We start from the raw sequence: 15548 nt of genomic DNA, 5'->3' as shown, positions 1-15548 counted from the left end.
TCTAAGCACTTGAGAGCCTTGTGGGATGTGATTGGCCTGTTGCTTTTTAAAATTCTCTCTGTGTGGGTGTCTTTACCTATTTTATTGATGACACTTTTGAGGATTTTTCAGAAATAATTGTTAAGCTTCACTGAGCATCGTCTTCAAGTCGTATCTCAGGGCAGGCACGTACTCCTTCCTGTCACGGAACCCGACCCCTCACACCTGCCCTTGGATCCTCCCCACCCCGTGCGGCGTGGTCCCCGTCACCCCTGCCCACCCCCTTCCAGGTGCTGCTGCAGCAGGGCCCCCTGAAGGTCATGCGCTGCTCAGAACATGAACCTGGCCCAAAGTGCCGCCTGCAGGACGCAAGTGCCGCGTGTCCCTCCAGACGTCTGCCGCCCCCACCCCGCCCAGGTGTCCACACCCCTTTCCTACCGTCTGCACCAGCAGTTTGAGTCCCCGTCTGGCTTCCCCAGGCGCGTTGGTGGGGAAGGGACTTTCCCTTTCGCGCACCAGCCCTGTGCGGTTCTCGGGGCGAGGCCGGCTTGACCCCCTGTCTGTGTGATGGGCCCACCTTCCGGCTGGCTCGGCAGCAGCACGCACGTCCTCTTCTGGACCAGAGCGCCTGGGCTCCTTCCTGGAGTGGGTGTTTTAGCCACCCAACCCTGGGCTCGTGTAAGAAGGGAGTCTGATTCGGCCCGAGGTCCTCTGCACAGAGCTGTGGCCCCATCTAGGACTGGGGAGCAGGAGGACAGCAGGACAGGTGTGTGTGGCCACCTCGCCCTCACAGACGTGTGCTGCCCGCTGGTTCCACCCCCGCTCCGTCAGCTCAGGGGCCTTTTTTAACGAAAATCAGAATGGAAGCCTCGAAGGTACTCCGCTCCAGGGGCTGCAGGCTCGGGGCTCACGGCCCCGGCTACACGGCCCGTGTCACCATCACTGTCGGGCGCTGTGTACTCGGTTTCCTTCCACTTCAGCTCGACTCAGGTCTTTGTGTATGTGCAGAACAAAGACCACTTTCAGTCCAGATTGTAACTACACATTTTCCTGACCATCTAGCAAGTGACTGGCAGTTTCTGTAACGGGAACCCATAGTCACCCTGGATGCCCCTTTAACTTCAGTTAAAACCTTCATGGAAGGTGAAATAACTCAGCGCTCACGTCTTGGAATGAAAAAATGATTCAGCAGTTTAATGGAAAAGGCAGAAACCTTGAAGGAACCCTGAAGCTTTTCTCAGAACTGGGTCTGTCTCCCTAGGGGGTAGTTTCTAAATTGTCAGCCCGGTAGCAAGTCCCTGCGCTGAGCCCCGAGTCTGGCTGCTGGGGAAGGGGCAGCCCTGGGGCACGGATAGAGGGGCTGCACCAGGTGCTGGCTTTGCTCTGAGGAGGATTCCCATGGGCGGGCATCGTGTACATCTGAGAAGGCAGGCGAATAGCCGGGCCTGGGGTCCGGAGGAGAGGTCAGCCAGAGGTTGGGACTGGTGGGGGGACCTGCGCTCCTTGCTCTGTCCATGGGGTATGCTTTCCATCTGGCCTCATGGGGGGGACTCCGACCCCTTCCACGTTCAGACTCTTCTCTGTCTTTCGGGGGATGGTGTGAAGCCAGTCGGTAGCTGGCTTTACCAGCTGGACCGCCTCCATGGGGCTCGGAAGAAGACCTCAGAGGTGGTCACTGTGGCCAGGAGGACTTAGGTGTTTGAACGAAAGATCAGTAGGGACTAGGCAGTTCTGTGGTTGAATGAATAGAAGGCAGGGCACCTCTTTTTTTTAATAAATTTATTTTATTTTTATTTATTATTTTTGGCTGCATTGGGTCTTCGTCGCTGCGCACAGGCTTTCTCTAGTTGCGGCGAGCGGGGTCTCTTCGTTGTGGTGCACGGGCTTCTTGTTGCAGTGGCTTCTCTTTTTACGAGCGTGGGCTCTAGAGCGTGTGGGCTTCCGTAGATGCAATGCGTGGGCTCAGTAGTTGTGGTGCACAGGCTTAGTTGCTCCATGGCATGTGGGATCTTCCCGGACCAGGCTCGAACCCGTGTCCCCTGCATTGGCAGGCGGATTCTTAACCACCGTGACACCAGGGAAGAATGCACCTCTTAATCTGCACTCCTCCTGTGGACAAATCATTTTTTAAGTGTCCATTTAGTGACCTGAGGTCACCCTGCGATTCACCTCAGAAGCTGTGTTAGAGCAGGTGATCCAGGGTGTGGTCCTCCCAGCCCGAGCGAGCTCCGCTCTGTGCCCAAGGCTTGTCCCCCGCATGGGAGTCCCCCACCTCCGCCTGCCCCTGGAAGAAGCCCTGGGCGACCATCCGCAGGTCCCCCCGTGGGGCAGCAGCTCCCCGCCGTGTCCGTGGGGGTGGGGGTCTGTGTTGAATGCCAGGGCCCTTTAAGAAGCCCCGGCCAGTGCTGCTAACAAGAAGCTTCTCCATCACGTCCAGATGTTAGTTCAGAACCAACAACCCCTCCTCCTGCGACCAGCCAGTGAAGGGGTGAAGGGGAGGCTGGACAGAGCAGATGCCCACTTCCTCCCCGGCACGCCCTGGGGGGAGGGGAGCGTGGACATCCCGTTAAGCGTGTATCATCCCTCTAAGTGAATTTCCCTGAGGTTGGTGGCCTGTAAACATGAATTTTCTTGATTGTCTTTTCATGCTGCTTTCAGATGAGCTGCTGTTTTGCCCTGAAGAAGTGAGGCTTCTGAGCAAGGCCTGGGCGCCAACTGTGGGCTGCCTGGACCTGCTGTCCTGGCTTTAACGTTCTGTGCGAGGGAGGAGTAGATGGTCGCCAAGAGCGAGGGCCGGGCTGAGGCCCCCTGGAGGGTCCAGGTGCGGGCCAGCTGCCGGCGTAGGCGCCGTGGCCTTGTGTCTGCCGTCTGCGGGGTTGAATGACCGGGCTCTACACGCAAGGGGGACGGGGACTTGAGTGTGTCCAACTTTCAGCCCCAGGACATGACCCTCTATTGGTCAAGACAGGAGGGTTGAACCCTGCTGAGAAGGCACCATCACGCTCGTACACGCTCCTTGAGAGTTGGTTTCCTGGATCGTTCGTGTCTTGCGTGTGAGGCGGGGCCTGAATGCGCCTGGCCCCGGTGGGCAGGCAGTGTCTGAGCGCCAGGCACGCCAACAAGGAGCACAGTCGTGTGGGACCTGAATCGCTCCCAGAAGTGGGGCCCCTCTACACCCAGGCGGCTAGAGCTTTGGCCCCGAGTGAGCTCGGGAGTGCGTGAAGTCTCGGGGTTGGGGGTTTCTGCGGGCCCACCCGCCTGCCTGCACAGGCAGGTGTGTTTCTGGGCGGCAGGGACTGGGCCGGGCTGCTGGGAGGGCAGGCGCGCTTGGCCGGCCACTGTCGGGCCGTGTCCCCGCAGCACCCACGCTGGACCCCGCGTCACCCGCCCCCGTCTCGTTCCAGGCATCAGCAACGCGGAGGCGCGGCAGCCGGGGAAGGCCCCCAACTTCAGTGTCAACTGGACGGTGGGCGACTCGGCCATCGAGGTCATCAACGCCACCACAGGAAAGGACGAGCTGGGCCGCGCCTCTCGCCTGTGTAAGCACGCGTTGTACTGTCGCTGGATGCGTGTGCACGGCAAGGTACTGAGGCGCCCTTCCCCACCAGCCTGCCCGGGCAGCCGCCCCACACCTGGTCGCTTCTGGGTGCTCTCGGCTGACAGTCTGGCCCTGGCTCCTCAGATTCAAAGCAGGCTTAGCCCCCCTCCCCCCAGACTCCCACCCCAGCCCCCCGGAACCGGGGACTCGGCACTCCCGCGGAGTCCTCCTCAGGGCCCGCAGCTCTGGGGCACCCTGGGTTCAAACCTGTGTGTTTAGAGGCTCTGGCTGGGGGCTGGGGCTTTGCAGCAGCACGGCCCTTCTTCCCCACATAAACTCTCCTCTAGTGAGTCAGTATGTTACCAGTTTCCATTTACTTGTAAGTCGGGTCAGTAGCTTTTATTTGTGATGGGCAGAGGTTGCTGCGTCCCCGTGGCGGGACCCTCGCCCGCGCAGGGGGCCTTGGGTGGCTGCCCTGCTGATTCTAAGATCTGCACAAAAACTGGGTTGGAGGAGGTGGGGGGGGCTTCGAGTTCTCCCTGTGGCCAAACGGCAGAGGTGTTGTTTGTTAAAGACCTGCTGGTGTGAAACCCGACCTTGGAGTCCGCTGCTGGCCAGCAGCCCCTGTCTGTTTAACCTGGAAGCCGCCACTTGGGGCTGAGGATGCAGACCCTCAGGGGGTGTCCAGCGTGGCTCTGTGTGACACGGTCCCTGGGGATGGCACTGTCCCTTGGTTCCCCCCAGAAGCGGCACCGTTTGAAACGCCGTTTTTTGAACATCATACTGAGTTTCATTTTCTACCGTTATTGCTTAAACAGTTGCACTTGTTTTTTTTTTAAATCTTTTTACAGGTTCCCTCCAACTTACTGCGCTCCAAGATCACTAAACCCAACGTGTACCACGAGTCCAAGCTGGTGGCCAAGGAGTACCAGGCCGCCAAGGCCTGTCTGTTCAGAGCCTTCATCAAGGCTGGGCTGGGCGCCTGGGTGGAGAAGCCCACGGAACAGGACCAGTTCTCACTCACACCCTGACGGCCGTGTGGCGCGGCCCCAAACCTCGCAGCTGAACCGGGGCAGGTGTGGGATGTGTGGGATCTGGGCGCTCGGCACCGTCCCCAGGGGCAGGCGCGCGGGGCGCGGGGTCTGGCGTCAGGGTCCCGTGTCGCCACCTGGCGTCTCTCTACAGCAGTGTCCCCCCTTTTGAATCATCCAGTGACTGCTTTCAACCTCAGTTTACATTTAGAAGTTGAGTTCTACTGAGTAGGGCTTCCTGAAGTTTAGGAAAAGTAGAAATTACTTTGTGTGAAATTCTTGAATAATTAATTTATTCAGAACTAGGAATATGGTTTATAAAATAAGAAATAACTATGTCAGGTCACTCTTATGCCACATTATTTTGATTGCAAAGAAGCATTTCTATACGGAGGGAGTGAGGAAATAGATAGGAAGCAGTAACCTAAAGAAACTGTCCCCCTGTCCACATGTAGGTCCCTGTTCCCCGTAGGCGCCTCCCTGGGAGAGGACTCCCCGCACGGAGCCCAAGTCCACAGCGCAGTGACCCGTGGCGTGGCGCATGGGGTCGCAGCCAGGTCCCTGCAGCCTCCAGCATCCTCTAGAAGTTTCTGTGCTCCTCGTAGGACCATATCATGGAAAATCGTCTCTCGGTTGACTTCTAAGTAATCACAGGTCAAACATGGTCAGGAAGCCTGGCCACTCATTTAGGTTTTCTCAGCAGTATTTAACTTCTAGGGACTAGAAGGGGTCCACAGGGAATACTGCACAGTAAATAACCTAGAATTCCCTCTGGTCCTTCCTCTGAACCTCCTGGATGTGAATGACTGTCCCAAGATCTTCACAGGATGGAAGGAGAGCTGAGTGAGTAGGTATTCATTCTTGGAAAATGCCGCTTAAGGCGTATTTCCTAATTATTCTTTCCAGCTTTATCAAGGACACGTTTGAAGTATAAGTGTTGAGGCTGAGAGCTGGCGAGACAGCGTGTTGCTGGTGGGGTCTCCACCAGGTTGGGATGTTGATGTCACGGCAGGGAAGTGGGGGTGGTCTGGAGTCGGGGGAGCCCGGGACACTGCTTGGCACTCCACAGCACACAGGCCAGTCCCAGGTGGGCTGAGCGAGCCGGGGGTCAGGGCAGGCGGGCAGGCGGGGACCCTGGGAGGCCGCCCCACCCTGACGCAAAGGTCCACACCACACTGCTCCCGCTTCCATGGCAGATCGGAGAGGAGCTTTGTGCCCTTTGCTGAGTCAGCCCCAGTTCCTGGTTCTGGGGGTTCTTGGGGGCGCCATAGGCAGAGAGGGCCCTCCAGCCAAGTCCAGGCATCAAGCTGCGTGCCTGGGTGTCCCGTGTCCTTTATGGGCTCCGGAAACTCAGAGCAGGAGCAGGACGGCCACTGGCACTTTGGCCCAGACCCCGGGCGCTCAGAGTGGGAGACGTGGTCCCAGAAGGTCACGTCTCCAGGTGTCTCCTCGCGTCTGCATGGAGACTTGAGGTGCTGCGCCCTGTGGGCGCGTGCAGGGCAGGGGGGAGGGGGCCACACTGCTTGGGCCTGGCCGGGTCAGAGGATGAGGGTTGCCCACACCACCATCTCTGCAGGGCGTTTTCTTGTCCCGACCCTGTCGGCACAGGGCTCGGGCCCGCGTGGCCTGGCGGGGCCTGCTGTGGTTTCACCCAAGAAAAGAAAGGTGTCTGGTGGCGCCCCCGACCACAGCAGTCTCCTGCACACTCAGAAAAGACATCTGTGAGTCCCTGCATTTTTATTCTTATCTCTATAAATGGTATTTTTTCTAATGGGGATTGGGAGATGGACTTAGTTTTTAAAAAATATGTGGATTTTGGTTACAAAGTCCAGAGGAATGATCCTGCGCATGCACACAAGCAAACCAGGACGCCCGGCCCCCCCCCGTCAGCCGACTGTGGACCTGAGCATGATCCCCCCGCCATGCCCCCAGCCCAGGTAAACGGATGCCTTACTGCGCGGGTCCATGCCGCGTGGCTGTGCCCTGCTGCCTTTCCCGGCTCACATTTGTGCGACCGTCCAGGACGGACCTGACGCGGGGCTCCTGCCCCGAGAGCACCCAGGCCTGAGGAGGATGCTGGGGAGGAAGGCAGCCAAGGATCGCGGGCGAGGGGGGGTTGGGGACCGCTGGGCGGCAGGACCAGGTGGGACTGCGGGGAGTCGGGCTGGGGCAGGAGGCCTGCACAGCCCCTGCTCCTGGGACAGGGCAACTGGCACATTCCTCTGTAAGCAGGAAAAAGGAGGAAATGCACACCCCCCAAAAGACAAATCAGGGAGCGCAGCGCGCTGTGCATCACCACGTAGGCATTTCCTTGAGGTGTCGTTTTGCATCCAGGGTCCTTAATCTGGGTTTTAGAAACTTTGGAAATCTGACACAACCAAGCCCTTGATCTTTTGAGAAAAATCTTAAACTTTGAGGACATTTTGACCGGTGGGGTTTGGGAGGGTTTCTGTTCTGTCTTGTCAGCTAAGCCTGTAGTATGTATTCTGCAAAGACACTGGCCCTGCTGCGGTGCCTGGGGCCACTGGGCAGCTGTCCTGCTGGCAGGAAGGTCCGCCATAGAGAAGTCTCATTTTGTGACCCGAGCCAGGGCTTGTGGAGAGGGTGGCCAAGGTGGGGGCCATGATCGCTGGTTCCTCAGCCCTCACCCCTGCTCGGGGTCGGGAGGCCTCACCTCCTCCCTGCAGTTTGACTCTGAGTCTTAATGGGGCTTTTCGTCATCTTTTTCTATTTGGAGATTTTTATTATAATCAAAAACAGTTATTTTATTTTAAAATGTACAAGCCCACATTTCACAAGGTATTAACTTCTCTGGAATTTATTTTTTTTGAACAAATTTTGTTGCTTTCCGGACTATAGAATCCCTGCTTTCCTTGTAATTTCACGTGGCCAAGCCTCCCAGTCTCCTGGGGTAGGCAGGTCCCAGAATGGAATTGGTGGGTGCTGGGAGGGCCGAGCATGCCCTGCCCCTTTTCTCCAGAAACAAAAAAGATGGGTTTTTTCCATTTCCAAAATATTTTACACCAAAATGTAAGGTCTGCCCCAACTCTAAATTTGATCCAGCACGAGAAGGAAAATCAGCTGGCATTCCCATCTCTAAATTCTGTGAAATTAGTGAATCTCTCAGAAGGTTTTCTTTTTATCAAAACTGTACGAATGGAAAGAGCTGAGTGTTCGTGATCATGTGAGTCCAGCCTTGCGTGTCCTTGTCCTCGGCATGTCCTGTCTCTCCCCGGCCAGAGGCCAGCCCGGGTCACTGGGGCTCTGTGTCCACATGGCGGGAGGGAGAGGCTCTGACTTGACCTGGGCTCTGAGCTCCTGTTTCTGGCAGCGCGTCTGCGCTTCCTCGTTCAGTGTGTGGAGGTACACGCCCCCAGCCCCGAGAACTCTCCTTTTGGCCACGGCTTGGGCTGATGTTGCATCACGGACCCAGTCGTGAACGGTTACAGGCGGTGTATGGAATGTTCGTGGAATGAGCCCCAAAAGCTGTTTGCTTCTCCAACTTTGGGTTATATGCTTTTAATTTTATTCTAGAATTCGGACACTTCATATGAATGTAATTCAGCCGAGAACGCTGTCACTAAGGCACACTCCTCGGTGTCCCCTGTGTGTCCACTGATGTACAGGCCACACGTGACCCCCTGCATGAGCTTCCTCCTGCACCAAGACCAGCCAGAACCGAGCATGAGACCCTGTCACTCAGACAGAGGACTTGAGATGTTCTCAATAAAACCATGTTTCACTACCACAGCCTCGCTGAGATTCTCTCTCCTCCCTGGTTATTTCCCTCCTTGGTCCGGAGTAGGGTTTGGGTAGGTGTGGATGGGCGCCAGCCGAGGGCACCGGGCCGACGCTCCACTCCTGTCATCTGTGCGTGGCTCTGAGCACCTCCCCTGGGGCTTGGGCCCTCTGATTCCCACCCACCCCCCACGTGGGTTCCTGGCACACGCCAGCCACTCCCACATGTTAGGCGGAGGAGTGGAACTTGCACAGCTGCCCCTGCTCCTGCCCAGCTATAGAGAGGGAGGGTGACGTGAGCCCACGTGGCGTGAGGCCTGTGGAGGGCCGTGGACGGGACAGCAGAGGGGGAGCCCACACCAGCTCGTCGCTGGCCAGATTATCTGGGTGTCGGCCACAGCGAGGCAGCTACCTGGTTCCCGGGTGGAGCGGCAGTGTTCAGGGCTGGCGTTTGGGGGGCCGTTCACAGTAAAGTGGAAACCTGGCTGCAAAGCAGTATTGAAGTTCGCGGTTGCAGAGAAATTCGGATGCTTTATGTAAGATGGGTACAAGCACACACGGAACAATCTGGAAGAGGCTGAGTCTGGTCACCGTCTGTGAACGATGGGATTGGGAGTCATTTTCATTTTATTTTCCTTTTTAAAAATTTTATCTCTTTGTCCAACATTTCTATATCAACATGAAAAGCAAACAGGAAAACCTTTTGAAAAGTCAGAAGTCCCATACAAATAAAAAGCAGCACTGTTATAGACAAGTGATTTACTGTCTTTTGCATCCATTTTGATTCTGTTTTCATTTCTTTCCCCACAATAAAAGCAACATTCAAATGAAAATATGTGTCATCAAAAAGGGCAGATTAAGCTTCAGAGAAAAGGTTGGGGGCAGCCTCCTCTTTACGGGTTCAGTCTGTAGAAGGGCTTTTCCTCGTGGGGTCTTCCTGTGGCTCCATCGAGGGGGCGGGCAAGACCCCGTGATCTGTGACGGGGCTGACGTGACACGGAGCTCTTGTTCTCCTGCAGGAAAGACTACAGATCCATTCCTGGGATGGGAGGGGGTCGGGGTGGGTGTCGTGGTGGAGAGAGGAGGAGGGGAGGGGGCAGGCGGGCTGCAGCCGGGGGGCGGGGGAAGCAGCTACTTCATAATTTGCCATCATTTAATTGTTAATATTAATTAACATTTAGTTAGTCATATTATTAATAATTTCTTTAGTAAAGGCAGAGGGACCAGCCGAGTGAACCTGGCCAGTTGGGGCGCTGGCCCAGCAGCGAAGGCGCGGGAATGTGGGGAGAGGTCGAACCCAGCCGTTGTTTAAGATCACACCGTATGCGCGCTCAGTCATCCAGATCAAGGTACTAGATCCCCAGAGCCCCTCCCTCGCCGTGTGCATTGTTGTGCTGGGCCCTGGCGTCGGCCTGCGGGGGAGTTGTGCACGCTGGACGCCCCCGCTGGGGCCCCCTCCGCTGGCCTGCTGTCCCCAGGCCCGAGAAAGGGTCGCAGGCTGTGCAGAGGGCACCTGAAACGCGCCTGCCAGGTTGTGAGGGCGCCGGAAGTTGAGAACGTGTTGGTGCGGCCTCTGAGAACTGTCACGCCCGCGACGAGAGGCATCGCCATTGCTTCCCGCGCCAGACACGTGGGTGACGGCGACCCTGCTCTGGGCTGGCTTTGGGTGCAAGGGCGCAGCGAGAACCCACCGGGCGTCTGCGGGGGCAGCGGGCCCTGGGACTTGCCAGAGTATCATGTGTTTTATTGTTATCTGTTATATTCAGCGTGGGCTGCAGTCCTCACAGCCATAAAATTGACCGTCAGCTCATGGACACACATGCACACAGGACGGGGAGGGGGCGCGTGGCTAAGCATCGACCGGCACCGCTGGCCTGGGTCCGTAGGGCAGCTCCGGGTGGGCAAAGGCCCTGTTCACGGAGCATCTGCCCACAGCCCAGAGCGGCAGGGCTGCAGGGGCCGGGGCTCCCCACCTCTCCCCGCCCCTCAGCTCCCTGGGACCAAGGCCTCTGAGGCCAGCTGACCAAGTAGCCAACACCCCGCAGAAAATGACCTCCTGAGGAGAAAGAAGACATCTGAAGAGTACAGCTATTTGACAGTTAGAATATCGAATTAGAGATTCTGTCAGAATATGTGCTAATATTTTAGAACAGAGAGCCCAAGAATTTAAAATTAGCTTAATGAACATTGTAAAAGAGATAGAAAAGAAACCAAGAGAACCAAGCAGAATTTGAAACAGTGAACACAATAGACAAGCTAAATAATAGGATGAATTTACAATCAGAAAACCAGGTGGAAAGAGGAAGAGACAAAGAAAAAGAAAAACTAAAATATCTGGACGCTAGCAGTAAAGTGTCACATCTGGCAAATGGGGCGTCCGTGCTATTTGTTACCCTCGCAAGGGCGTCGTTAGGATGCACAGTGAAGCCCTTGCAGATGAAATGGTAAGTCTGGGGCTTCCTTAAAAGAAAAAATGAAAACAACAAAAAAAGGACTGTAAAAGGAGAAAAGGTCTAGTTGAAACAGTATTGGCCGAGTGCAGGAGATTGCTGGAGCCAGCACATAGGAATGCACTATACTCTTCTCTCTACTTTTATGTCTTTAAAATTTTTCATAAGGAATTTAAAAAGTTCAAACATAGACTTTGTGTGTGTGTGTGTGTGGTACGCGGGCCTCTCACTCTTGTGGCCTCTCCCATTGTGGACGCGCAGGCTCAGCGGCCATGGCTCACGGTCCCAGCCGCTCCACGGCACGTGGGATCTTCCTGGACCGGGGCACGAACCCATGTCCCCTGCATCAGCAGGCGGACTCTCAACCACTGCGCCACCAGGGAAGCCCAAACATAGACTTTTAAAACTATCATTTTATGGTACTCTAAGTGCTCTGGGATTTTTTTACGCAAAAGCAGGTAATGCACACACAAAAAAATTTACCACTGTAAAATGTGAATTTTCCAAGTTTTAAAAATGGAGGCGGGGCATAGAACGGTTTTTAAATCGCAATCATTTACTTCCTTGGAGAGCCGTTTTAAGGGTGTCTTCATGGAAATAAGGACTTCATGCATCCGCTGAGTCTTCTGTCACCGCTCACCCTGCCTGATTTTTCTTCCTGACACTTACTGCTCTGACGTAACTTGGGTTTGTTTATCTGTCCCCAACGAAACGTAAACACTGTAGGTCAGAGGCATCAGTTCACAGCTGTTCCCTGTCACTTAGGACAGCCCTGCCATGCTGCAGACAATAAATACCCACTGAATTAACAAAAGCAAATGACTAATTGTTAAAAATGGTGCCTCAGAGCTTTGACACAGAAAAATCGGCATTGAAAGCAGTTTTGATGAAATGCTTAAATGGAGAAACAACATTTAAGAAATCTTGCAAGAGGCCTACAACGTAAAACTTATCAGTACAGTGGTAAGTCTATGGTGGTTGTAAAAGCTAAGCTGAAAGTAAGAGAGCACATACCCCTGAAAACCCAGAGTTTAAGGTCTGGGTTGTGTCAACGGGGCAAAGCCTGGAGTGATGGGAAGGGTAGAGGGTGTGAGAATACATTTAGGTCTTTGACTTACTGGGGTGGAATACGAGCATCCATTATCTTTTTTTTTTTTTTTTTTTTTTTTTTAGTTTCTGCTTTATAACAAAGTGAATCAGTTATACATATACGTATGTTCCCATATCTCTTCCCTCTTGCATCTCCCTCCCACCCTCCCTATCCCACCCCTGTAGGTGGTCACAAAGCACCGAGCTGATCTCCCTGTGCTATGCAGCTGCTTCCCACTAGCTAGCTATTTTACGTTTGGTAGTGTATATATGTCCATGTCACTCTCTCACTTTGTCACAGCTTACCCCTCCCCCTCCCCATATCCTCAAGTCCATTCTCTAGTAGGTCTGTGTCTTTATTCCTGTCCTGCCCCTAGGTTCTTCATGACCATTTTCTTTTTCTTAAATTCCATATATATGTGTTAGCATACGGTATTTGTCTTTCTCTTTCTGACTTACTTCACTCTGTAGGACAGACTCTAGGTCTATCCACCTCATTACAAATAGCTCAATTTCATTTCTTTTTATGGCTGAGTAATATTCCATTGTATATATGTGCCACATCTTCTTTATCCATTCATCCGATGATGGACACTTAGGTTGCTTCCATGTCCTGGCTATTGTAAATAGTGCTGCAATGAACATTATGGTATGTGACTCTTTTTGAATTATGGTTTTCTCAGGGTATATGCCCAGTAGTGGGATTGCTGGGTCAATTAGCTACAGCCACACAGCTCTCAGAAATGCATCTACGGGACACCTGCTCCCATGGGGTTTCCAGTTGGTCCTTCCCTTCTTCCTGACACTGCTCAGGACAGCGCCTACAGTTCAATGTCCCCATTTGCACCATTTGGGGGGAAGTGTTTCCATTTGGTGTCAGGTCACTGTCACTGTCACTTCTCCAGCCGGGAGGTCACACCCTGCACAGCCACCTCTTCCCTCTGCAGACTGGCTGTTTGTCCCACGAGCCTTGCGATCCTTTGCTTCTCTTCCCATGGTTGTCTGGCTATTCCCTGAGGCTCCAGCTCGGGGTCCGGGAGGGACACTTTGAAGTCCTCGTCACCCCTCACCCTGTTCAGGTCACCTTCTGGCCCGTGGACAGGTGGATGGCAGGACAGACCGATGTCCCTGCCACCCCCACGGCCCCCAGGGAGACCTGGGACCAGTCATAACCTCAGCAGGTGCTCAGCCGGGGACTCTACCTGGCCGACCTCAGCTTCCACGTCCTGCTCCCTCCGGGCGTTCGCCTCCCCCAGCCTTTCTTTCTTCTACTTCTTCTGCCTCCATCTCGCAATTTCCTGGGCCAGCAGCTCTGGACTTTCTGGAATAAGAGTGTTTTCATTCAAATCATCCCCTGCTTTCTGCTGAGGCTGCTCCCCGCTGTTCTCTGGTGCTTTGGGGACGGGTCTCTCATCGGTCACTTGGGGCAGTTGAGGAGGCCGTCTCTCCTGTGCCTTTTCCAGAAATTCCACACCGTTTTGACACGATGAGCTTTCAGTGCCGACAGGCACAAGGTTTGGCGCATTGGCAGACTGGCCTCCCTGCCAGGCAGCCCCAGAGCTCCAGTGGCCTGTGGTGTTGGGGGCCGGTTGTCTCACTACATTGTCCACAGACCTCATCACGGGTAGGACACCTCTTGCCTGGCACCTTCCTTCTTTGGACACTGTGCCCTCTGCTTGCTACCAAAAGCAGCACTGCAGCACAAATGAGGAACCCCCCATGGAAACGCTGGGAGGCTCGGGTCAAGCTTTCAGAGTGCCCCACAACTGTTCCAGGATCAGCCGGCACGTGGGCCCAGAGCAGGCGGCAGGCCCTCCATGGCTGTGAGGGTGCCACATCTCTGCCTTCGAGCGCCAGTGTCCCGTGGGCCACGACTGACTGCTCAGAACCCTGGGGAGTGTTCCCTCTCCAAGGTAAACAGGTGCCTGACGACCAGGGCTGGTCAGTTAGGGTGGGGGAGGGGAGGCCGGCCAGGTTCTAGGAAACAGTTCTCCTGAACTTTGGTGTAGAAAGTGATCTCACATGTACAGGCCCTGGCGAGGTGGAAAGAGCTGAAGGCAGCATGGATCTCGGCCACTCTGGGACCCTCCTGGGCTCACAGCAGACCTAAGGGGGCAGGGTGTGGCCATTAGCTAGTGGGCATTATAGGTCCTGCTCAGCCAACCGTCAGTGTCAGTGGTCCTGGTGGCAACAGTCTCCCTGGGTCCCAGGCCGCAGGACCCAGGCCCTGCTTGTGTGGCCAAAAGCAGGGCCCAGGCAGCCACACCTGGACTGGGCACCTGGGCAGGGAGGCTGCTGGACCCAGGGGAATGCCTGAGGCCCCCACCCCAGGTGCCCAGGGCAGAGGGAGCAGCGTGTGTCCTGAGGACTCCTGCCCGAGCTTGTACATGTGCGTGTGTGCATGTGCATGTGTGTATGTGTGTGTGTGCACGTGCGTATGTGTGGCATTGGGGGACATGAAAAGGGCTTCCCGGATTATTGCCCAGGACCATTTGCAGGACTAAGTGCCGAGTCCCGAGGTGCAGAGCCCACCTGCTCAGGTAGAGGGGGTTGGCCTCCCCTCCCCACTCCTAGCTGGGCTGGGAGGGGCTCCACCCACCTGTGGAAGCTGGACTGACCCACACACATAGGCCATGTTTGGGGTCAGGTGTGACGGATGCTTGCGGGGCATCCAGAAGGTAACACTCTCACCCGCTGGATGTGGAAATGGGACATGAGACATTGTCCATCTTGTCACTGTGATGGGGGCCCTGCGGAGACTGGGGTCACCAGTAGACAGCAGAATGGGGAGCAGGAATGGACCAGAGCCCAGCGAGGCTGTTCAGGCCCCTGGATCCAGCTGTGCCTAATGGCAGTCACCCTTGGCCTTTTGAGTGGTGGGAGTTTTATGTACTCGAACTGTTTAAGAAGTCTGGCTGGGTTTCTGTTCTCTTGATTGATGCCTGGCCTTGAGAAGAGAATCCCATCTGGAGAGGGCCCAGGCACAGCCATCTGCTACCCCTCCCCTGGGACGTCTTCAGGGCCAAGAGACACACTCCTTCAGCAGAGATCTGTTCCCTCCAGTACAAGCTCAGCCCCTGGTTCTTTCTCCCAAATATGTCACCCAGGGTGGGATGCCTGGATGGGAGTTCCCTGTCTCCAGCTCTCGGTCCACAAAGAGGGGCTCCTACTCTCCCCAACTCCACACCAGAACATCATCAGTGTTGACCTCCAGGACATCCATGGCTAGAAGGAGGTACACGGCTGAGACAGAATTTCTGGAAGTCAGTCTTTTTTTTTTTAATTTATTATTATTATTTTTAATTTTTTTATACAGCAGTTATTAGTTATCTATCTTATTAGTTACCTATTTTATACATATTAGTGTATACATGTCAATCCCAATCTCCCAATTCATTACAGCACCCCCCCACCCCTGCCATTTTCCCCCCTTGGTGTCCATACGTTTGTTCTCTACATCTGTGTCTGAATTTCTGCCCTGCAGACTGGTTCATCTGTACCATTTTTCTAGGTTCCTCATATATGCGTTAATATACGATATTTGTTTTTCTCTTTCTGACTTACTTCACTCTGTATGACAGTCTCTAGATCCAACCACGTCTCTACAAATGACCCAATTTCATTCCTTTTTATGGCTGAGTAATATTCCATTGTGTATATGTACCACATCTTCTTTATCCATTCGTCTGTTGATGGGCATTTAGGTTGCTTCAATGTCCTGGC

The 15548-nt window shown here is 54.7% G+C and overlaps 1 protein-coding gene across 9 annotated transcripts in view; it reads left to right on the top strand.

The window, feature by feature from the left end:
- The window catches only part of ADARB1 (adenosine deaminase RNA specific B1), a 114332-nt gene extending 106034 nt beyond the window's left edge, over window positions 1-8298 (top strand). For 8 of the 9 annotated variants that reach the window (XM_060100369.1, XM_060100363.1, XM_060100362.1 and 5 more), the window contains 2 exons: window positions 3384-3562; window positions 4369-8298. In XM_060100369.1, coding sequence (XP_059956352.1) covers window positions 3384-3562; window positions 4369-4548 — 359 coding nt within the window. In that variant the 3' untranslated portion in view covers window positions 4549-8298. The remainder of the gene's footprint in view (window positions 1-3383; window positions 3563-4368) is intronic. The other variant, XM_060100371.1, reaches the window with a different exon arrangement.
- The last annotated feature ends 7250 nt before the right edge of the window (window positions 8299-15548 follow it).

The sequence above is a fragment of the Mesoplodon densirostris genome, chromosome 5, assembly GCF_025265405.1.
Source record: "Mesoplodon densirostris isolate mMesDen1 chromosome 5, mMesDen1 primary haplotype, whole genome shotgun sequence".
In the NCBI taxonomy this organism is placed as follows: domain Eukaryota; kingdom Metazoa; phylum Chordata; class Mammalia; order Artiodactyla; family Ziphiidae; genus Mesoplodon; species Mesoplodon densirostris.
Note: the sequence above shows the minus strand (reverse complement) of the source record. Positions and strands in the feature narration are given on the sequence as shown.